This window comes from Vigna unguiculata, chromosome 3 (assembly GCF_004118075.2).
Source record: "Vigna unguiculata cultivar IT97K-499-35 chromosome 3, ASM411807v1, whole genome shotgun sequence".
Classification (NCBI taxonomy): domain Eukaryota; kingdom Viridiplantae; phylum Streptophyta; class Magnoliopsida; order Fabales; family Fabaceae; genus Vigna; species Vigna unguiculata.
In genome coordinates this window covers 10,357,097-10,381,459 of record NC_040281.1, presented here as the reverse complement: position 1 = coordinate 10,381,459, position 24,363 = coordinate 10,357,097, and the positions used below count along the sequence as shown (strand labels likewise).

Genomic DNA, 24,363 nt, shown 5'->3' with positions numbered 1-24,363 from the left:
GTTTTATTCTTATTTACATTCATGAATAAGTTATAAGTTTTGAGTATTTTTGTAGGTTGATTTTAACATGAATATGAAATTGAGATAATTTATAATACATGAAAATGAAGTGGTTGAAGTCTAATCTTGACAAATTGAAAATACACTATGTTAATTTCTTGTTGCACACCAACTATTTGATAAAAATACGAAAATAAAAATTTCTTAATGTTTTTGTAAACTTTGTGTCTAATTGAGTTGTTAATTGCTAGATTGTTATGCATTGCACAAGTTTCTTGAAAGAGAACGATACACTTAACGTTTTCCACTACAAAAAGAAATAAAAATTATTTTTTCAAAGATTATTCAAAATTAGATCAATAAGAAAATATAATTAAAAAACAATCCACATAACTAATTAAAAGTTCTTTTATTTTATTTTTTAGATATAATTTTTCTCAATCAAAGAAATAAGATGGAAATGTGTTTAGAAAAATGGAAGTATAGCACGAGGCTTATTCTTAATTGACAAGTCAATTAAAATTTAATCTTTCACTTCAATAAAGATCATACAACTATGCCTATTTATGTTAAAAAAAATAGTTAACATTCTTGTTGAAACAAAGAAGGTCTTTAACATATGGTTTTGGGTTTTCTTTTTCATGTGAATTTTTCACCTATGCTTCCTTTATTGCTATTTCGAATTGTTTTCTCCGCCATTTTAACGGTGAAAACCATTTCAAAATGTCTTCCATAATATGGTTTGGTTGGAGTAATCCATAAGGGAATATATACTAAAATAATTGTCACATGAAAGAATGATTCTTGAGGAACACTTTGATACTATTGCGGACTTGGGAAAAAATATATATATAAAAAAGATGGTTGTTAGCATATTTTCAAGCTTTTTTTGAAAAAAAAAAATGGCATATTCATCAAGTGGAAACTCTCTTGGTAATGGATGCATGATCTATGAATATATACTAAACGTTAAAATTAGGGTGAGAACACTTTATTCTCTCTAAGTGATTAGTCTAGTTCTTCCTTTTCATACATCAAATTAAGCACAAGACACCCTAAATAATTTATTATCATTTTTTTCCTTTACACACTTTAACTGCATAAAATATACTTAAAAGACACAAAAGTCTACACGAAAAATCTTATCAACAACCAGGGCATGTCTTATTAAACAAATAATGAATAAAATACAAATCACAAAAATGGAAGGGTTAAATCGATACCAGTTGTTAGAGACAAGCACAAAGACAAAATCAAGTGGTTTATTGCCATCGGGTCATGTTAACTCTTCAAATTGCATTACACAGTCCAACACAATCATGATTTTAAAATTAAAAATATTAACGTGTTACTATAAAATCGACAGAAGAAACCTTTTAGATAATGACAGAAGGGACCAAAAAAACATCTTAGCATATGCTAATTTATAACTTTCTGTCTATTCAAATTAGTATACTTCTCTTTTGTTAAAAACAAAATCTGCATTTACAACTTACAAAAGATTTACCAGAAGTACCTAGTACAGTTTGAAATTTTCTCTAGATTGGTTACTGTGATTTATAATATAACTACTTTTTTATTCATAATTTAGAGATATTTATAATATAATATAATATACTTGAACTAGCCAGTTCATTGCCTGGTGCAGCAGCTCCTTCTGGTTTGCATGAAAGTTAATCCTTTTGGATGCAAAAAAAAGGGTAAACAAACCTTTGTACAGAGACCCTTTAAGATGGCGAAATCCTCACTTTGTTTTCCCTCTTTTCCTTCCCTTCCTTGGAGTTGCATGTCTCTGACCTGCACTTTCACGTACAACTTTTTTTGTTCTACCACCAAAAGCCTTCTTGATGGGTAAGGATTCCACTGAAGATGGAGATTCTACTTTATTAGCTTCTTTCTTAGCTCTAAGTGAGACCCTTTCGGCAGAGCTGTTGCCACCAGCTACCTTTGCAACAATCTTGCGGTTACCGGGGCGCATGCTTCTGACTTTCATTGAAGGATCATGCACAGGTGATGCGGTAATGCTTGTGGCTTTCACAGGAGGATCACGCACAGGTGATGTGCTCATGCTTCTGACTTTCACTTGAGGATCAGGCACAGGTAATGATGTTGAGGCATTGCTGCTGCTCAAAAACTTGAGTTTCTCTGCCGATGTTTTGATGGCAAGGTCTCTCAGTTTTAGAGCAATTTTGTATTCACGAGTGATCTTGGAGTAGAATAATATAGCATTGTTGGTCAATAGTAGCAAGTCTCTTATAAGTTCCATCATGGACTTGATTGTTCCATTGTTGATTCTAGACCTTATAGTGTCAAAGTCCATGTGTTGCCGGACTGTTTTCTTGTATCTTCCTCGTTTCTGTTGTACAAAAAGTGGTGCTTAAGTATAATGAATCACATCACTGCCTATTCCTTGCCTTAAGTCTTAAAAACTATATCCCTATCTATCATTCATTGCTAAACAGTTTCAAAAGGAATGGAAACTATGAAAGTTTCGCTTGTGGACCTTTTTAGAGCATGCGCGTCTAAGAAACTGGTGGACCTTTGTGATTAAAAAGCATTACAAGGTGAAAAAAAGTTGCCAATTATTATTGAGTAGAATGAGATCTCTTACGTTACACATACCTGACTATCATGCCTACGACAGAAGGCAGAAGCACCTTGAACAGACAAAAAAGAATCCAAGAGCTCCATCAGATCTTTAATTTCATCCTTTTTGAAGTTTGCTTTTGCCTCATCCTTACCAGAAGATTTTTCGATCTCATCACAGTTGCTAGTAGAACTTTCTTTACACACATCAGCTGATAAGTCACTTTCTCTTACACTGGCTTCATTAGTATTTTTGCCACAATCCTTCCTCTTTCTCTTCCCTCTTCGTTTTTTCAAACACCCTCCCTGTCCTTCATATATAGTGTGAGTCGACTTATCTACATTCAAAACTTTCTCCTGTTCAGTAGACCCTGAAACTTCAGGCTTGGTCTCCACATCTTCGCATGACATTGCTGGAACCTTACATTCATGAGACCAGTTTGTCTGGCTTTCATGTGTGAAACTCCCAGCAGATAGTCCATCCTTTGACATCTCTTTTGCAGAAGGAACAACTCTATCCAATTTCTCCAACGAAACATGTAATTCGGGTCCGACTGAGCCATCATCAACATGGCAATCAACTCTTTTCTCGTCCATTCCAGTCTTGAGGGATTCAAGCTTCAACTCAAGGGACCTGAAACAAATATATTGAATATAATTATACCCCAAATGCTGGTAATTACGACAGTGAAAAGTGATTTCTACACTAGCTTCTGTGGTCAGAATTTCACACTGCACTACGCCAGGGGCAGTAGGGTGTAGTATGTGCAAGCTAAACTGAGTTTTTTTTGGACATTTCAGTAAACAAAAAGCTTGGAGAAATTGAGGTTTGTTGTGTCTCATAATGTTACTTTGCTGTCTTACAAAATCTCAGACAGAAATATGGCCACGTAACTAACCCGATTAATTCTTCAGATAGCTCCAAGTCTCTCTTAAGTTCTGCCACTCTTTTCTTCTTAAGCTCCTCAAACCAAGCCCTGATAATGTCATGTAACCATAATACACTGAGATACAACACAACTTCAATGCCATCTACAGGATGCATTTTATTAAATCTAACTCAAAAAATAATTATTACTTACATGCACCCAGAATACTGCTGTCGCAACTCTTCATATTTGGCTTTACAAACCTGAAAAAAGAAAGTCCCTGACATACATCAGTCCCCTATCAAATGAAGGTTCATCAAAAGTTTTTCCTTCACACTTAACAGTAAAAGAATGAAGAGCAGCAATATAGCGAGCCACATGTTTGACATGTAAATATGCTAGAAGTTACCAATATATATATATATATATATATATATATATATATATATATAAAGATTTACTACTCAGCCATCTCAACATTCAGCAAAACAAGGGGCCATACTAAATTCACCTTGCTCAGGATTCTAATTAAACAAGATTCTCAATACAAATCTTAATTACCATAAAGCATAGTACTAGATTTCTTGTGCACCAACTTTTAAGGATAAGTTATACAACTAAACATAATGCTAACTCTAGGGATGTGCAAAAAGTCCAAATAATTGAAAACAAATCTATATCCACACAATCCAAATCACTTTATGTCAATGTTAATGGATTGTTTAGACATCTTTAGTTGGCCTACAATAAATAACATTTGCCTCAAATCCCAGATGGAGAATCTTTGATTTGACCACCTTAGTTAGGACATTCCCAACGGATTACATCTAAATCAAAACCAAACCAAATTTGATAAATAAAATGGTTTTAAAACCAAATTTGTTCAATTCAACGTACATGGATTTCAAATTTAATCCATTGTGTTGGATTTGGTAATAGGATTTTTAAATTTTCGTACCCACCCCCATCTAACTTCACTGAATTTTATAGGTTATATAAACGCAACACGGAGCAAATTTTACGCATAAAGTCCGAGTACTGAACCATTATTATAATTGTTGAAACTTAATATCAACATAATTTGCTACGGAAATTATTTGGACGCGTTAAAGTAGGTAGGTCTACGAATTCAATTGAGGGCTTTCATTCAAATCAAAGTTGAAAATAAATGAAAAGCTATAATCACACGTCCGAATGATTAATTTCACTATTTCTAATACATAAACCAAAATTGAAAGATATGAGTTATTATCAGCAAACAAATTGAGTAATAGGGTTAACGCCATCTCAATCACCATATGCTGGTGATGATATAAGCAGCGTAACGAAATCGATAAAGTGAACAAAACGAATTGCACGTAAAACAGCATCCAGTCCCCGCAAAACACGTTAGCAAAATCCAATACACAAACAAAGGTTTTAGGCGTCACAATCGATGTTTGTTGGAATAAAATACAATACAAGAAAAACCCCCATCAAAAAGCTCTACTCTAAACCCCACGTTGACTATAAAAGATATAAATAAATATAATAAAGTCATCTCGTTTCATTTAATACTATATTAATAAAAATAATAAATAATAATAATAATAATAATCACATGCGTGCGACTATGCTAGACAATGAGATTAGGTCAGTGGGTCGGTCAATAATGACCCGTAACGGTTTTGAAACCGAAGCGAAAGTAATTAACCAGTCTTTTTTATTCTTAAGAAAGAAGGAAAGAGAATAAAATAAAAAAAATGAATAAATAATAAATAAATACACTAAAATATAATCTAATACTTTATACATACCTCGGGAGTGAAACTAAATGGCGAAACGGTTCGGGTCTTGAGTTCCGCGGCGACGACAGTCCAATCTCGGGTCCCGTGCCGGAGAATAGCTCCACCGAGGAGAAGCTCCTCCCACGTGTTCCACGTCACTACCAACTCTGCTCCCATAGCCGTACGCGTGTACGTTGGAGATTGAAGCAAACGCGACTACCTCTTTTTTTTCTCTAAGTTCCTAATCCTACGCTCGCGGCTCACGTTAGCAAAGTCGTAAAAAAAAACGCTACTACCCCGACTAACCCCACGGCAACGGAGAATAAATAACAGACACAACGGAAATGGAACGAGAATGCCTCGAGGGAGGAGAAAACAGGTTTTGGAGGTGTGGCACGGCGGAAATAAGGGATAGGAGGTTGGTTTCCCGGCGGAGAGTGGCGGTTTTGGGTGGTTGGTTTGTTTGGGAAAAGAAATAAAAATTAATTAAATGTTAGAAGATGGTGGATTGAGAGAAGAAGAAACACGGGGTAAAATGAAAAAATAAAAATAGAATAAAATGAAGGGACACATCATACAACAACAATGGACGACAATCAGGAATGTCGTGTAGGTGTAGCCTTGTATTTTCAATTTCTCAAACTATGTATTCTTCTGTCTTATAAATTTGGGGGATTTTTCTGTGAAATCACCGTTTTACCCTTTTTCTGCTTTTTTGTTCCTCCTCCTGTTCTTTTATTATTTTTGCCGTTTCTCTTTCGAGATTGCGCGCTTTTGCCCACTGCCAAATTTGGATGTCTGAAATTTGAATTTCTGTGCTTGAATAATGACAAATGCGGGGTCGATACTGCAATTGTGGTTTTTTATTTCTTATCTTCAGTTTTTTTTGTTTTTCTATTTGTTATTTTATTTTATTTATATGATTTTTTTTTTTGTAATATTGTTTATACTATTTTGAATTTCTTTTCTTTTCTTTTTTATATATAAAAAATTGTCGAAGAATCTTTAAGAAGATGAAGATAAGTTTTTTATGGTGTTATGTTATTACTATCAAGTAACTTGCTCATCCACCTACATGCATAAATTAATAAGAAAGTATGAATAAATAAATGAATAAAGAGTGCATGCGAGTATTATTTAAGGACTCACTTAATATAATGAGGTATATAGAATTGATTAGCCCATAAATCTAGGTAATAACCAATATAAGATAATATAAGATAATATAAGATAATCATAGAAAAATAACTGAAAGATAACAATAGTAGATAATACATTTGATCAGTTTGGGCCTGATCAACCTATCAAATTTTTTGGTGCACTGTATCAAAAGTTTCGGAAAATTATTTCCATAATAGAATTGATTACCGATTTTTCCTTTCCAAATTTTTTTAATATATTTCAAAAAATGAATTTCGGAATGATAAGTTGTGAGATATGATATAGAAGTAATATCCCTCTATATTACTAAGACTTTCACATAACCTAGTTTGGACTTTAGTGTTGTGTTTGTTTATAGAGATTTATTGTTTAAGATGATGAATGAAGATTAATGAAATATTTCTATCCTTGTATGAATGAAGAGATAAAGAAAAAAAAAAAGAGAGAGAGACAGTTCAATGTATATGTATTTACCTAAATATTCATCAATTTTTTTAAATTCCCATTTAACAAATATTATTATTTCAATTAAAGTTAATTAAGTATTGTTATTCAATTATGAACTTTCTATTAATGTTGTTTGAATTTTCTTTTCCTTTTTCTCTGGTCTCATGTTTTGTACTTATGCAAAAAAATTCTTAAGTTATAAAATTTTTATTACTTAAATATGTAAAAATTAATAATTAAAATTATTTAAATAATAATAATAATAATTATTATTATTATTATTATTAAATATTATGAATAATTAAAAATGATAATAATAATAATAACATTAATAATATAATAATAATATTGAAACTAATAATATTAATATTAACAATAATAATATTAATATTATCAATAATAATACTAAAATTAATAATAATAACAATAATACTGATACTAATAATAATTATAATATTAAAATTAACAATAATTATTATATTTTATTTTATACTAATTTTAATTATGAGATAAAGATTCGATCTAATAATTTTATTTATTAAAATATTATTTTATATTTATCATACCGATCAAATCTTTAAAAAAGAAAAATTCAAGTTTTATCTTCAAATTCCTTTATTTTTATTTGTTTCTTCATTTCTTAATACAAATAAACTCTTAATTTCATTCACTCAATCTTTTCCAAATTTATTTTTAGAAACAAACACATCCTAATTTATTATATTAAGTATGTACATTTATTATTTCTTTATATAATAAAACATTGAATAAAATGCGAAGGTATTTATTTTTTAAAATATTACCTGTTGGCTCCATACAATTTTGAAAGAAAAATAATTTAGATATATTTTCTATATTTAATATATAAATTATATTCGAAATTAAATTAATGTTAGAGAAACAAGATAAACTACAGATAGATTTGTTTGTACATCTACTTCGAGTGAATGAGTAATTTATTTTTATTATTATTTTTTTAGTGTTGAGTAAAATGTGTGTATACAGTATCCTACAAATTACTAAATTTATTTATATTTAGAAAAAATACATTTTGTTTAATATTTCCTCATAATATAAGTAGAATCCAAATACAATATAATTAATTCTTGTCCATAAACTTTTTCTACTGTATTACGGTGAACTCAATTTATTTAAGATATAATTAAGTTTAATCAGTTGGATGATATACATGTTTGTTTAGATGTTTTAGTTTGATATTCGTTTTTAAAAATGTGTTAATTGTGTCTCAATTTTTGAAAATATAACTCAATTATGTCCCTTTCAGAAAAAAAAAATATTAATATCGTTAACTATATTGATATTTAAAATAATTTACGAAACTAAATATTAATATTTATATTAAAATTTAGTGGTAAAAGTCATGAATAAAATTAACCGCGTTAATATTTTTTTTGCTGAAAGAGACTAATTGAGATACATTTTTAATAGTTAAAACTCGATTAACACATTTTTTAAAGCGGGTATCAAACTGATACATATAAACAAAAGTTGTTATCATACGACTAATTAAACCATATAATTAAATACTAAATACATATTAAGTTAAAATTTAGATGTGTTGCATTCAAAAGTTCATCAAAGACCTACACAAACATCCAAACTCATAACACATTTATAAAAACATCTATAAACAAATTTTTCATACAAATAACTAAAGTCAAATCACGTATTTAATTTATGATATACAAAAGTAGACCAAGTTTTGTTAACATCTCTTTTAAACACTTAAATAATGATTTACTAGGTTGTATTAAGGAATAATCACTAAACCCTATCCTAATCCCAATTACCTTTGTCCATTTATTTTCTCAACATAGAATCACGGTGTGATGTGGATTTTATACTTTTGTCATATCACATGTTGGACGACACGAGTAAATTATACGATATATTTATACAATTATACTCATAAATTTATTATCAATTTCTATGTAAATAATTAAATAACACTTGAGTGAAATTATTTTAAGTAAATAAACACTTACTAGGTTGTATTAAGGAATAATCACTAAACCCTATCCCAATCCCAATTACCTTTGTCCATTTATTTTCTCAACATAGGATCGTGGTGTGATGTGAATTTTGTACTTTTGTCATGCCACGTGTTAGATGACACGAGTAAATTATACACATTATATTTATATAATTTTATGCTCATAAATTTATTATCAATTTCTATGCAAATAATTAAATAAGATTGAAATTATTTTAAGTAAATAATGGCTTTATAATTAGTAAAAAAAATTATTTTCAACATTTTAAGATCAATATTTGTTTAAAAGGTTTGGTTAGAGATGATAGTTTAAAGGTTAAAATACTCCATTCGTCCATGTTTTTGTTGAAAAATCTCAAATAGGTCATAAGATTTTTTTTAATCTCAGTTAGGTCCATATTTTTTAAAATGTGTAACAATTAGGCCCATTCCGTTAGTATAGAGTTAACGGTGTTAAGGATATGCCACGTGTCAGCTTCTCATTTTTTGAATTTTTTAATTTTTTGAATTTTTTTTGAATTTTTTTTTGAATTTTATTTTTTGAAAATTATTCATGCCACATGTCACATTAATATTGTGCCACGTGTCAAGTCAGTAAGGTGACACGTGTCAAGTTATTGTTTGAATCTCAATTTGGTCCATATATTTGTTATTTTAATTATATTTCAGTCCATTTTTTTTTTAATTTTCAATTTCATCATTTCCAAACTGAGATCAAATTTAACTTTTATATAAATTTTATAATGATATTTTTATTAAACATTTTAATAATATTAAGTTTATTTTATATTTTGTTTTAAAATTTTCAAATATTTATTTTAACTTGTTACAAAATTGTTTTAAATAATTTATATACAAATGTTAGAGTTGGTTTAAAATTAACAATTTTATAAATTTAAATATAAAATTTTAAAACAATTTTGTAAAAATTTAAAATAAATATATTTAAAATTTTTTAAAAAAATGGACTGAAATGTAATAAAAATAACAAATATATGGACCAAATTGAGATTCAGACAATGATTTGACACGTGTCACCTTACTGACTTGACACGTGACACAATACTGACGTGACACGTGGCATGAATAATTTAAAAAAAAAAAATTCAAAAAATTCAATTTTTTTTTTAAAAATTAAAAATTTTTTGAAAAAATTCAAAAAAATGTGGAGCTGATACGTGGCACATCTTTAACACCGTTAACTCTATACTAACGGAATGAGCCTAATTGTTACACATTTTCACAAATATGGACCTAATTGAGACTAAAAAAAAATCTTAGGAACTATTTGAGATTTTTCAACAAAAATATGGACCAAATGAGTATTTTAACCTAGTTTAAATGGAAAGTTGTTTGACAATTTCATTCAGTTTAATTTGAAACTAGTTCATCTTTAAAATTTTAACTTAATTATGCAAATTTAGTTATTTTAATCAAATTTTGTTAAATTTATTTGACTTTTTAAACTGTTTGGTGATAGCATTTGAATTATTTACACTATTTGTCAAATTTTCGCTTTAATATTAACATATAAATGCGTTTGAAACGTCAGATAAATTTAATAAAAATTGACTAAAAGAATTAAGTTCACACAATCTAGAATTGAAAGACTAGAGTGAACCAAAGTTTCAAAGAGATTTCAATTTTCACTCCAAATAAATTAAATGATGAAAAATATATTTAACTAATGTGTATTTTAGTCAATTTAATATTTAAATTAAATGCTTGTTTTTAATGTTATTTAATGAAAATTTATATTTTCAATTAAGCTTTATTAATTGTTATAATAGGAAATATCTACCATAATTTCTTAATTATCAGTTCAAAATATATAATTTCATTGGCATAACAGTGCATAAATATTAATTAGAGTCAACGCAATGACATAATTATTCATTCAATTTACCAAGAATTTAATGTCGAATTATCATGCATTCCAGAGATTTGAATGAACAAAAATAAGTTGGAGCATGTGGATAATCTGTTAAATACAATATGATTTGTATAAATTAAAACTAATAAAGAAATTAAAGCAAAAACTTCAATGTTTTATATGTTAGCTTTTGTGTGATGTAATAAATATTATCATTTATCGTTATGATATCTCTAATATTCATAAATAATTCAAATTTGTTAATAAATAGTTCAGCCTTATCCTTGTAAAATATACTGAAATTTGCAAGAAGTACCCATATAATACACACAATATATTTATATGGCAATAATTTCGAAACATGGTCGTTCCTTCTGCATTTTTTAATCATAGATTTTTTACTTCGAGTAGTATATCATTTATATATGCATGCTACTTATTTTTGCTTTTTAGACATTAAAAAATAGATTGATCAATTGAATATTTTTTTAATGATATTATCAGTATAGTTCAAATGAATTGGAGAAAAACTAGAATCCAAAAAAATAAAGAAACTAAAAAGTTTAATAGATTAAATAATTAAGTAAAGATAAAAAGAAAATAGGTTTTTGGATATGATAAATATCTCATTGAAAATTAATACATAAATATAGAACATAACATATTTATTTATTTAAATATGATAAATATTTAAGTTACTATTAGAATAAGATTCAACGTGTAATTATTTTGCTTACAAGGTAGCACCGTGAAATGTTAATTCATATATTTATAATTTAACTACATCTTGTACTTATATATCATATTTCATTAAAATATTGTTTTCCTTAAATAAACTAAAAATTTTCATCCAAATAATCTATATTAACTTCAAAAACATTCAAATACAACATATATCATTCAAACGTAAACATAATTATTTTTAAATTTAAATTATATATTTTCATTATTTACTTATATATATATATATATATATATATATATATATATATATATATATATTATAATTGGTCTGAAAAAAAATAAGTTCAATGAACAAGATAAATTAAAATTTGAAAGATTTTCATAAATATAATTAGAATTTTTATTTAAAATTATCTTAAATTGATATTACAATTATAAAAGATAAATTTGTAACACATATATGATCCTGGACCAATAAATTGCCATCATTATAAATGCATGACATAATACATTTTCAAGCACAATGAATTTCAAAAAATAATAATAATAAATTCATTTGCTTAATATATAATAATAATAATAATAAAATCAAGGGAGATAGTTCCTTACATATAACAAAAAGAGAAATATGCATTGACTTATCCCTCCTCATACTTTCATCTATAGGTTTATAGGTTATAAGTGAAATTTGGATATGTCATATTGGAGTCAATATATTTCAGTAGATTTTTTTAATGTCCTTTATTATATATTAAAAATACATTAGATAAAAGAATTTAAAATTTGTTTTAATATATTTTAAAACATCACAATCAAATTAATGTCTATAAGTATATTTTGTAGAAATAATAAAAAAAAAAAAATTTAGTAAAGAATCCAAATTCGTCATCATATTCATGATAGTTTCGGTATTTAATACTTACACTTTCTTAAATACAAGTTAATTATTATCTAGGTAACTAATATTTACATCATGCATATCTTGATTTTAAATAATTAATTATTGTTAAAAGTGAGTTTTAAGTTTAATTTATCTTCACAAAATCGATTTATAAGATGAAGTTTACATCTTACTTTTATATATATATATATATATATATATATATATATATATATATTATGAAATAGTCTTATCTTTAGTCGATAGTCAATGTGAAAATTTCAAACAATTATCACAAAAATTATTTTACTAAAGAATAAAAATGAAAGTAATATAATAATAGAACTATTTATAGATGTTAATAGTATTCAAATGTACTTCAAAATCATTATCGTATAAAAAGAGAATTTCAATTGAGCAATATATGTTAATATTATTCAAATGTACTCACAAATCATCAGCACCTCCACCAAAGCTTAGGGAGAAATCAAATCACAACACACCAAATCTCATCAAAGTAGTTTCTCCAAGAAGAAGCAATTTCAAATAAAACAAACAAGGATAAAAATGGAATTCCAAAAAAATATTGGTGCCGGTAGAAATTGATGGGAGTGCAGGAAGAAATTGCCAACAAACTATATACAGCATAAAGCTTATTCGATTCTTCGTCTTTATTGTACCAAATTTGCAAATGCTTTCCTAGCAAATTACATACCTACTCATACTTATCCAACTAAGTAGCCAAAGTTAAGTATAATTTTCAAATAAAATTTTTGAAGAAATAGAAGCAAGAAATAACTGTAAATTTTATCATGTTATTTTAGGTCAAATAAATTATTATGTAATTTATTTGAACCCACGAGTAAACTTTTGAGCTGGGTGTGAAAAATCCAATGCTCAATGAAAATTACTTGTAATTTAAAACCACGATTTTATGAGAAATTTGAATACAAGGAACGGTAAATTTTTCCAAGAAAATTATGTTAACTTCACCCATAAAAATATTATGTAGTAAACTACTACTAAAATAGAACTGACACATTGAAATAAAAAAAAACACAAGTTTAGTCACATCCACAAAATTTATTTGTCTAAAATGATGGCTTGATGGTCTTATTCAGGTAGTTGTAATGTAAAAGGGAAAAATGATGTTTACCAACTCAGAAAACTCCGTTCAACAAAGATAGAACAAAAACTTTTTCACCAAACTCTTAGACTCAAACCTTTTCACCTTCATTCCAATATTCTTCTAAATGGTCCATTTTTAAAGTATTATAATGATAAACTCCACAAGTCTACAATTATCATCGAGCTTAAAATAGAATTCAAGACAAGACTAGCTTTGGTAATTGGTTTCACAATGTACATTCAATAAATTGAGCATTCTAAGATGTAAATCTAGTTAGCATCAGATTTGTAATTTCTGATCACTCCATTTTTCTGACAGAAGAAGCTTGAGTACTTTTTGATCCATGAAAATGACACATTTCATTTCATTAAATATTGCATATATAAGGAATTTTCCACAGCTACTAAATACAGAAGACTGATACATGTACTCATTTTGCACTAGTCCATGCCAAGGTGCATCAAAACCCAGTTCAGAAACAAAACATAAAGGTGAAGACCAGCACATGTTAGGAACAAAAAGCTAGAGCAGGGTTGAAGAACAAATTACTTAGATGACTGCTTCACTTCCACCTTCAAGCATCTAAACACAAGGTCAAACAATTTATTCAGATATCTCACACATTTCTTTTGCCACTAAAAGTATCTGATGACAATCACCACTTTCATGTTTTGTACACAGTCCAGCTAATGATTATTATGTTAAGCCAAATCAATCATTCATATGTTGGTTGAAGTTCATATAGCAGCACCTTAGTTAAGGTTGTTGAAGAACTAAATTTAGCTCTTGAGCAGACTTGGCCAATACGCCACCCCTCCTGCAACCAAAAACACCAGGGGAAAGGAAAAACCATGACTCTTAGATTGCGGAATGTAGATGTGAATTAATGTGTACCAATGAGTCATGATTTGATCCTTGTAGGAATTAAAACACCACTTCCAATCCAAAACCTTAAAACAACGGATTTGTAGGGTTTTTTGTTTATATGATACTAAGGTGTGACTCAAACTGATACCGGGATTCTTGACAGTCTGTGATGAGATGAGATAGATTAAGAATCAACAACATTAAGTTGTTTAATCAAACTGAGGAATTGATGCTCAATGAAATCTGAAGAAAAACAGAAATATAAAAAATCAGATAAATGCAGTGTACTAAAATTTACATGATTACCTTACTAATACTGGAAGAATCATTCGGATCTTTTGCAGTTGCATGAAGCATTGATTGGAGCATTCTCGTCTGTTCCCAACATTTTCTATTTCAATTAGGTTCACTCACATAGAAACTTTATGAGATAGTGAAAACGACATTATAGTTGATGATGAAGGTCACCTTTGTCCCGCATGTAGATCAACCCCAACAGAGGGAGGAGCTGAAATAGTTGAACGTATTGTTGGACCGAAAACAACAACAAGCTTCAACAGCATATCCAATGACACCTTCACATGTCTGCACTGAGAGAAATAGAGTTAGCTTTCGTTTGGATAAGAATTTCACATCTTTTAACACATGCAAATACATTGAATTTGAATTAAGATAATTTTATGTTATATTTTTCAAATGTTTTGTTTAGGTAAGAATCTAAATTATTTGGTTTTGGATAATGTAATAAGTTATTTGAATATCAAACAATTGTTAATAAATAAAATATCAATATTCAATATTGACAATCTCTTTAGTCGATCATGGTTGATCTTATTTTTTAGTCAACAAAGCTTTTACTCATTTGTCATTAACCAAAATTGCTTTGAATGGATCTCATTACAATTATTTAGGTTAACATTGATCAAAATTAATTTTACAACATTGTAATTGTTTTATTTTTCCGACTTTTCGGTCAACATTGGCCAAAGGATTATCTTAGCTAATGTTAGACCAAAAGCAATCTAAGTTAATGTCGATCAAAACTTTTCCTAATTAACATTAGAAAAAAAGCTCAACCAAACTATTAACAAAGAATAATATTCATATCGATGATAACAATAATAATCACTACAAATATCAACAAAAAAAAACAAACGTCGATAAAAAAATCCATTTCACATCTATCAAAAAATTGTCACCCTAACATAGGTCAAAGAAACCCTTAGTAGTATTGAGCAAGAAATATGATCTACAACAAAAGAAGAGCAAAACGAATTTAGATCCTCTACTGTGTTTTACTGTAGAGTTCTTTTATTGTGTCTTCAAAATACATTCGTGGACATTGATCTTGATGTTTTAAAATATATTTAAAAGGTTTTTAAAGTATCAACATCGGTGACAACACAAACAAATTCGGTGACAACACAAACAAATTCAGTAGAGAAAAACATTATAAATAAAAAAATAAGTCTTATAATGATAAAGACCTAGTCAAAATTTAATTTTCCTAACACCATGTTAATAAAGAATTACCTTTCTGTCTTGCTATCCAGCAAACCTGTGAGCACAGGAAGTAAGCAAGAAAATAAATCTAAGGTGAGAATCTCCATCTTCTCAACAAGGACACTGATAACATCAGCTTGAACCTACGTCCAGAGGAAATTATCTTCAATGCTATATTTTCAATAACAAAGCCATAAATAACTAGTTAAAGCATTTTATACAGAACAGACAAAGACCAAAATAGTGACACATCGGCACTTAAAAAAATACGCACATATTGATCAGGCAACTTTTCCAAAGCATTGATGGCACCTTTAGTATCATTGCGCTCCCAAAAATGTCGCACTACCTGCAAGTGTACATTAACTACTTGATGAACGACATTGTTTCACTGATGGCACCTTAAGCATCATTTCTTTCTAGATTTGGCTTCTTTAATGGGTAAAATAAGCATTTTCTAGTTGATATTAGTACATATGTTTAAGACCTTGGCAGATCTTCAACAAATGTTTTAGGACGGTCAAAATCTTGATTTAGATGTATAATTTATTTTTTGGTACCAAATATATAAAATATATTAATATATATATATATATATATATATATATATAACAAAATTTTGGACAAGGCCTCCCTTAAGCACCATTAAGCTCTACCACTGGTTTAAGAGTTCACATCTACCGGATATAAGTCAAATTATAGTTTATAAATGGATGTAAACTTCATCTTAATAAGTTGGTTTCATTTTAAAGTTTGTTGGGTCTTGTGTCACCCACTTTGGGGTTATCCCTGGTCCACTTTGATTCAAGCTTGGTCTAAAAGCAAATGATATTAATATCTAACTATCTAAACTCACCTGTAATTTTGTCAAACGTGATCGGAGATTGCTTAATGTTACATCATGAGTTTGCAACAGATCTTCAATTATTTCTCCATCATTTGCAGAATTTGAATCCCTTCCAAACTCTGCTTTCTGACATTATATAACAAGATAGAGTTGAAAACCAACGCAACAATTTGTAAAATGTGATAATAACATGACCCAAAAAACAGTGAATGTGAACTACCCCATTCTTTCAAAATATAGGTTTCATAGTTAGAGCCAAAAACAAGGGAAATCAACACGAATAGAATAAAAAATATTGATCAATGGTCCAAACTCCCGAGGACAAAGAGATGGTCAAGAAGAGATTCCATTCCAGAGAAAGTATCAGAAGCCAATTTCAAGTCTAGCATAACATTCCAATTTAATTATAACTTATAAGTCATAAAGTAGACCACCACAGATAAGGTTTAGGCTAAAAAATTAAGCGAGAGAGTTTCTAGAGTTTCATAAATCTTGTCTTCTGTCAAGCTAGAATTTTACCATGAAGTCAGTATGCTTATCAGTTTCACTAGTTGTGTTAGGAACAGGGAGCACATTGTTTCTATCTTCGCTGAAACGAATTATTTCCCCCTTTTCAGATGTTGAGGTGGTAGTGTTGGGGGATGCACTAGTTTGATCTTCTTTGAGAAAATTTTCCCTATTTTCAAATGTTGTCGTGGGAGTTGCATTATCTTGATCTTCCTTGATTGGAGTTATTTCCTTTCTTTCAAACCTCTCAACCAAAGAACGTGTCCTTCCTTGTACAACAGCAACTGCCAAAGGAGAATTTTATATATTCAGCCAATGAAAAGTCAAATATAGTTCAGGGCAACGATGTCAGATGCTAATTTAGCCCATGATATAACCAAGAAAATGGTGGGGAAGTTAACTCATTTTTTGTTGAAATAGAAACATAGACTAGAGAAAGGACATTGCAAGAATAAGATTAAAGAAATACAGGATTTGGCTCCACTAAGGGGAGCTCTTTCCTTAGAGGGAAGAGAGAGGAACCTAATTAATTGATGAGAAAATAAATTGTTGCTGCTACATGCACATATATAACAAATGGTGGACATGTTAAATCTAACCCTGGATTTAATTAACAGTTGATAACTTGAGATGTCACACTTCTCTCTATAGTGAACTGCCATTTTAGAGGATCCAAATCCAGAAATGTAATCAGTAATGACTTGTATTTGATCTACATTGTGATTTGACAGAAAAAAAGAACTTACATTTCTTTTGTTCAGAAAATCTATCTGGTCTTAAAGTTTTTTCAAACTTCTCTGCGACACTCTTAATGGGATGTTTATCATCAATGGAGTCTCTGACTTCATTATGGGATCCAAGCTTCATTTCAAAGTTAGGATCTGTTGCACTAACAGAGTTGCTTATAGTGTCAACAAATTCTCTAGAATCAATATCTGATGAAAGCCCATCAAAACATCAAATATATCAGTGGATGCTCCCTGAACATGAGCTGACTTAAGCAACATCACGACTTCAAAAACTTTGTTGAGCCCTTACCATTGGGAATATCCAGAGGTACAACGTTTGACACAATGGAAGACTTTCTAAGAGTTTGTACATTTGATTTTTCTCGAATTCCTGTTGCAGAACTCAAGTTTAACATTTCTTTAGATTCCTCAGGATGGTCCATTTTTGGAGAATTATAAGACCTGGATCTTAGTAAGTTATCAGGATTCCCTTCAGAAGCTTTATATGCAAAACAAAAAAATGAAAATACATTAGTGGGGGAGTATTCAGAATTACAAAAAAAAGAAAAAAAAACTGACATGGGAAATGCTTATAATCTTCCTAGAAAGCTCCTCAAAAAGCTCATATATGCTTTATGGTGCAAACTGTATTTGAAAGCTTTATTCATTAATAATTTTGAAGAAGCCATGGGAAGACAAGAAGTTCTGTGGCTTACAGTCTATATATATATTCTTTATCTCTTTTGACTCGTTGTTCACACCATATTCTACTTTCTCCATTTGTCTTCCCTGGAGACTGAGCTTCTGCTCTGTGCTTTTTTTGTTCTCAGTTTCCAAGCCATCACCATATGGCTTGATAAGCTGATGCATTAAAAATAACAATCATAATGATAGCTAAATAACAGAATTCATGTTTCAAAATTGACAAGGAAAAAAAAAATATAAACTAATCTATTGAGGGTGAGTCCTACCGAAATATCCGAAACCCATATTCCAACAGAATTACTGTAGAATGAGCAACCCAAAAGCTTTTCATCGTGAATACATAAGTCACCAAGTGTTGTCCATCCCATGTCAACAGCATCATGGCATATGACAGGTTCCCATGAATACACCTATAGTTTATGAGAATTACATATGAAATCTTTAACCTGTTCAAGTTATTTACCATTATAATCTAATTATTGGAACAAAAAATATGTACCTTCAAACTATCCTCAAGTCCAGCAAATAGGGTCCGTCCATCCGGATGAAAAGTTAGTGAGCGTACACCTGAAACCTAACACAAGGTGATTTATATTTTATTAAAAATTAGTATTTTGTATAAATTTTAGTGAGTCTGTTCATGTGCATGCATGTCTTGGAAATAAATATACAGGCTTACATTAGAAGAGAGAAAAAAATCAACAGATACATCTACCATACTACAATTGCAACTAAGTTACATCAAGAATATGACTTAAATCACAAAACACACTTTACGCACATCTGTAGGATTAACCACAGGGCATGATACACTACAAATTTCAAGTTACAGAAACAAATTAACTTTGAAGTTCCAAGAGTATAAAAAAATTGGGGAAATATTCTAGGTTACAACTAAAGGAATCATTTCATAGTACTTAGAAACCACCCACAACGATGTTATGGCAAACTGGTAAAAAAATGTGCCAATCACGTTAACCATTGAAATAGGTTCTCTAGGAGTTTCCACTTTGCATGAATGATAGTAGTGATATAAAACTGATATACAGCAAAAACTCTATTGGTAAGAGGCAGATTTGGAACCAGAATTTATGATTTATAAATTGGTGTAACTGATTCCTTTGAAACAGAAGAAAAACACTTTAGCAAGATTAGATACCTCATGTCTACTGGATCCAATCAGTTCAAAGGTTTCTAAATCCCAAAATTTCACCGTTCTGTCTGCCGAACCTGTAAATCAAATTATGAGATCTTATTTTTTTTTTCCAGTAACAATTTATGACTTCAATGAATAGTTTCAATATAAATGCTTTGGTTAAAATAACAGCTTAGATCCTTCAAGGTCAAGTCACATGGTTCAATGAACCATGACAAGAGAACATAAAATTTTGTATATATGTCAAATACAATTACATTCTATACAGGTGGATTAATGTTTATGTAACCTAACATAATTTCAGGAGCAGTGATAGGGATAATTGATAAATGATATAAAATAATAACAGTTCAGCAAAGATGAAGATGAAAGTAAGGTAATAGCTGTGACAGAAAAGGCAGATCCTTGTCAATAGTGATTGTGTCACGATGACACTTGAAAGGATTAATATGAAAGAAAGAAGATTTTTATTTAAATTGATTTAGTATGGTTTGAATAGTATGGGAATGCTCAACCTAAAGTAATTTCGTAAGAATGAGAATGGTTTGAATAGTAAATTACATTTGGATGTAACATTTCTAGAATGGAAACAGTGCTTCTTTTCTTGGTCCCTCCACAAACGAGAATTAGTTGCATAAAATTCCATTAAGATTGAACAGCCATCTAGCCTAAGTAGATTATCATTTGTTGCACTTGAAGAAACATTACAATTAAAAAACAAGGAACATCATAATATTTTTGCACATGCATGATTATCTACTGTTCCAAGCTGCTTTAAGGCACACCAACACACCTGTAGCCAGAAGAAACTCAAGAGGATGGAAGTCTAGGGACCTAATGTGTCCTTCATGGAACTTGAAGTCATGCAAGAGCTTTCCACCTGTTAGATCCCAGACCTGTATATTAATAGGTTAGATATGTAACTTATTCACAGAACAGTAGTAAGAGTTATACAATTATAAGGTCTGCCACAGCAAACTTCACCCTATTACCTTCACAACATTATCAAATCCACCAGAAACAACCCAACGACCATCTGGACTGAATTTGATAGTACTAATGCCCTGCGTGTGGCCCTTGTATGTATGAATACATCCTTTTTTTCGGATATCCCAAATATTTAGATTAGTGTCTGAGGAGCCTGATGCAAAAAATTCTCCAAAGGGATGAAACTCAACAGCAGTGCAATTAGATCTGTGTCCGGTGAGAGTGCGAAGCACTATACTTCAAGAACAATTACACACATATTAGTGGTGTGTTGAGAAATTGATAAACGCATGAACCTTACATTTCACCCATCAATAAAATAAAACTCAATTTGGACTGATAATAGTTCTTCCAGATGACAATATAATCCCATACATGCAAAGTAGATAGTGTAAATTCATCAAATAATTGCCTGTTTATGATCAGCAAGTTTGCACTTTTTCTCTTGCATAAAAGTGTGATGCTCTATAAATAACATCACTATAAAGTATACCATCCATGGATTCAGAATATACTAATTAACTTACTCTTGGCTTCCTGCAAATCCCAAAGCTTTATAACCCCTGATGATGCTCCAGAAAGAACCAAAACTTCTGCCGAGTCAAAAGTCACAGATTCTACTGTACTAGTGTGACCACACAAACTCTGCATATATTTACATTAAGATAAGAGTGTTACGTTTAAAGCTCTACATCGTTATGTTATACTGCTATCATAAGAAACTCAGACCCATATTACAAAGGGAACCCAATCGGAGGAAAAAATGCAGATGATAGATTACTATGATCTATGTATGGGTTGAAGTTTTCAGATTTAAGTGAGTTCCAAGCTTTGTTTTAATTCTAAAGATGCATTACTTGAGCAAAAATCTTGCTTCCTATCATACTCCATCATTGTTTTACCATGCCAATTTCAGTCCAAATGTAAGCTTCTCAATTTCTATGAACTGAAAGCAAGTCCTCAGTCAGAGCAATAATGGTTCAGACACTACCATTACGATAACATAACTTGCAAGTTTCAACAAAGTGCACATAAGAAATAGATCTTCATTACTGCTTAACAATCCTGATTCCTACCTTAGTCAAATTGCAATAAAATCATAAAATACAAAGGCAACAAACAACTGACCATCAAAGAGGTTGCTTTTCCAATCATCCATAGATTGACATTGTGATCATCCCCTCCTGTAACAAAAAGACGGCTCGCCTTCCTTCCAATTTTTAAACAGTTTACATTCCCTGAATGAGCCACAAATTCCTCTACAGTTGATTGGCTAAGGAAAACACATTATCAAAACAATCTGACATCTACACTCCATAGACTTAATAACAGACTAGTTTTGAAAGAAAAAAAAAATACAATCGAAGACCCTAATATATTGCAAAATCAGCAGTTGGAGCTAAACCATTAAAAATCACTTTTTGAAGTATTCTTTATCTTCTAGAAAAGCACTTTCATCAAAAGTAAGACAAAGAAAATAAACCTAACAATTCCTCAACCGATAAAACAAGGAAAAGAAAACTAAAACTATGAACTTTTTTCCATAACTTCCAAGTGGCTGATGAGCATCCAACATTTGCACCTCCTCCTCTAGAGCTAATAAAACATAAAACATACACCTGACGTTGCTATTCCAACAATGTACCATTTAAAACAATTTGGATGTTCCAAGAACACAACTCACCCACATTTCAACAGAAACCAAGTCACTAAATGGTAACAGCAACCTTAAACCAGAAAGCATTTTCTAAGTCACAGATATTAATCAAAAGGAGAAACAAAAACAACAAAGGATACGTAGTTTGTATCCTGTCTTTGCCATTAGTATCGCAAAGGAACCTTGTGAGGCAGAAATGAAGTTCCTTTCCACACAAATGAAGCAAATGAGGAGTTGGGTGAGCTTCTTCAGAAGCAAACTGAAAAATTTATCATGCTCAGTTTTAGCTGGGGAATTACTCTCAACAAACCAACAAAAGAAAGAAGAACAGCAATCATTAAACACTCAGAAATAAACTTTTTTTATTGTTATTTAATAATAGTTTCAATGTTGTTGTGAACTTGTCTTATGTGGGGAACACGTCAAGTAAAGAATAGCAGTTGTCACTCGAATTCATACTAATGATTACTGTTCGGACCAGAATGCCCTTGCAGTTGCCAATTTACCAAAAGCACCCTCTTTTACATCTTCAGATATATTCTTCACTGCTGAATACTTCTTTTTGGATCCTCTACATCTTATGAAGGGATAGAAGATCCCTTTTTCAATTCCACAAAGATCCTTCAACCAGTACTGTTTCAAAGTTTGAATCAATACTATAATCAAATAAATTTATAAGCTAATAAATGTAAAAAATATATTTTAAAAAAATTAAAACAAAATATGAAAGACCAAAATAAAATAAATAGTTAACAGATCAATAAACCAGAAAAATAATAAATAAATAACTCGACAAACAAATTGTAAAAGAAACAAAAGGATAAAAAAAATTCAATAGAGATTATAGCATTAGTGATTTCTATATATATCAATATATGTCATAGTACATCACACACAACATACATAAAAGGATCAACCATTTTTATAGTCATTAGAATTAGAAGATATAAATATGAAAATTTTAGTTTGAATCACATTTGAACAAAACTGGTTCGTGGAAGAAACTTGAAAAGGGAGTGATTAGTTAAAGGCATTATTTTTCTTCCACTTTGATGGGTGGTGGGACTAGATTTTTATTGGACATAGTTCGACCATTGAAGGAGGGACATACTCATCCATCAATAAATTCTTTTATATATATACTCATTCCAAGAACTAATGTGACCATGGATGAAAAGAAAACATTTCTGAAGGACATCAAATTATGAAGAGTATAGACTTAAAGAGTTTGAAAAGAAAATTATAAAACATAATATTTCTTTTTCTAACTTCTTACTAGTTTCTAAAATTTTCTAGTAGTTTCTAAAAAATTATAGATGAGTGCAAGAAGTAAGAAATTATATAAACTCACTTAATAATCTCATTAAAGAGGAGGTTAAGTAAGTTTTCATCTGACCACTTCATCATGAAAAAGTTATAATTTTATTTATATGTTACCATCATAAACTCATAACGGTGGTGCAAACTAGGCTTATTAAGTCTATGAATTTAGATTTGTTTATGAGAAAACGGACTTAAAAAATGTGTGGTGATAGTTTAGTAAATAAAAACTAGATATTGAAGTCTGTTGTTGACCACCAAACTTAACTAAAAATAGTTTTACATCTTTTTAGTAGGTTTAAATTAATACTTTTACATTTGTAACTTTTTTAATAGACTTAAAAACGTTTTATTTGTATATATTTTACTTTTGTAAGAGACCTAAAAAAGTGTTTTATTTTAACCCTTTGAACATCTCATTTTTACATCACGTTTTCACTTTTCACTCGGTGAACTCTTACCCTTTTTCACTTTCCAACCTTTTCACTCCAACGTCTAGTCCTAATAGACACCAACAAAAACATTCCTCCGACAACATTTTTTCAACATGTACAATGAATTTTTATAGCAAATGGCACGTATTTCTTACACAGTTTTAAATAATAGTTTTTTTAGGAAAGTGAAACGGTGAGTGGTTGGAGTTGTGAGAGATGGATAAGAAGTTGGTAGAGAAGGAT

The 24,363-nt window shown here is 29.8% G+C and overlaps 2 protein-coding genes across 5 annotated transcripts; both read right to left on the bottom strand.

Annotated features, from left to right (window-relative positions):
- Positions 1-1,344: 1,344 nt before the first annotated feature.
- LOC114176345 lies at positions 1,345-5,916 on the bottom strand. Of its 2 annotated transcripts, none has more exons than XM_028061363.1 (5): positions 5,252-5,916; positions 3,669-3,718; positions 3,486-3,590; positions 2,623-3,220; positions 1,345-2,356 (listed from the first exon to the last, which is right to left on the bottom strand). In XM_028061363.1, exons 1-5 carry the CDS (start codon positions 5,396-5,398, stop codon positions 1,745-1,747), a joined length of 1,512 nt encoding a protein of 503 aa, XP_027917164.1. In that variant the 5' UTR covers positions 5,399-5,916; the 3' UTR covers positions 1,345-1,744. The 2 variants fall into 2 exon arrangements, with proteins under 2 accessions (XP_027917164.1, XP_027917165.1); XM_028061364.1 differs by having other exon boundaries at positions 1,347-2,356; positions 3,486-3,563; positions 5,252-5,913.
- A 7,865-nt stretch (positions 5,917-13,781) lies between these two features.
- Positions 13,782-22,747, bottom strand: LOC114176875 (katanin p80 WD40 repeat-containing subunit B1 homolog). Of its 3 annotated transcripts, XM_028062059.1 has the most exons (19): positions 22,507-22,747; positions 21,838-21,968; positions 21,237-21,354; positions 20,715-20,941; positions 20,516-20,618; positions 19,726-19,796; positions 19,066-19,140; positions 18,833-18,976; positions 18,578-18,722; positions 18,172-18,360; positions 17,880-18,068; positions 17,146-17,417; positions 16,636-16,752; positions 16,054-16,128; positions 15,810-15,922; positions 14,745-14,861; positions 14,583-14,651; positions 14,161-14,226; positions 13,782-13,991 (listed from the first exon to the last, which is right to left on the bottom strand). In XM_028062059.1, the coding sequence occupies exons 1-18, from the start codon at positions 22,529-22,531 to the stop codon at positions 14,166-14,168; spliced, it is 2,241 nt and encodes a 746-aa protein (XP_027917860.1). In that variant the 5' UTR covers positions 22,532-22,747; the 3' UTR covers positions 13,782-13,991; positions 14,161-14,165. The 3 variants fall into 3 exon arrangements, 2 of the variants coding, with proteins under 2 accessions (XP_027917860.1, XP_027917859.1); XM_028062058.1 differs by having other exon boundaries at positions 13,782-14,226; XR_003603080.1 differs by lacking the exons at positions 13,782-13,991; positions 14,161-14,226 and having other exon boundaries at positions 14,582-14,651; positions 14,745-14,866.
- Positions 22,748-24,363: the final 1,616 nt, after the last annotated feature.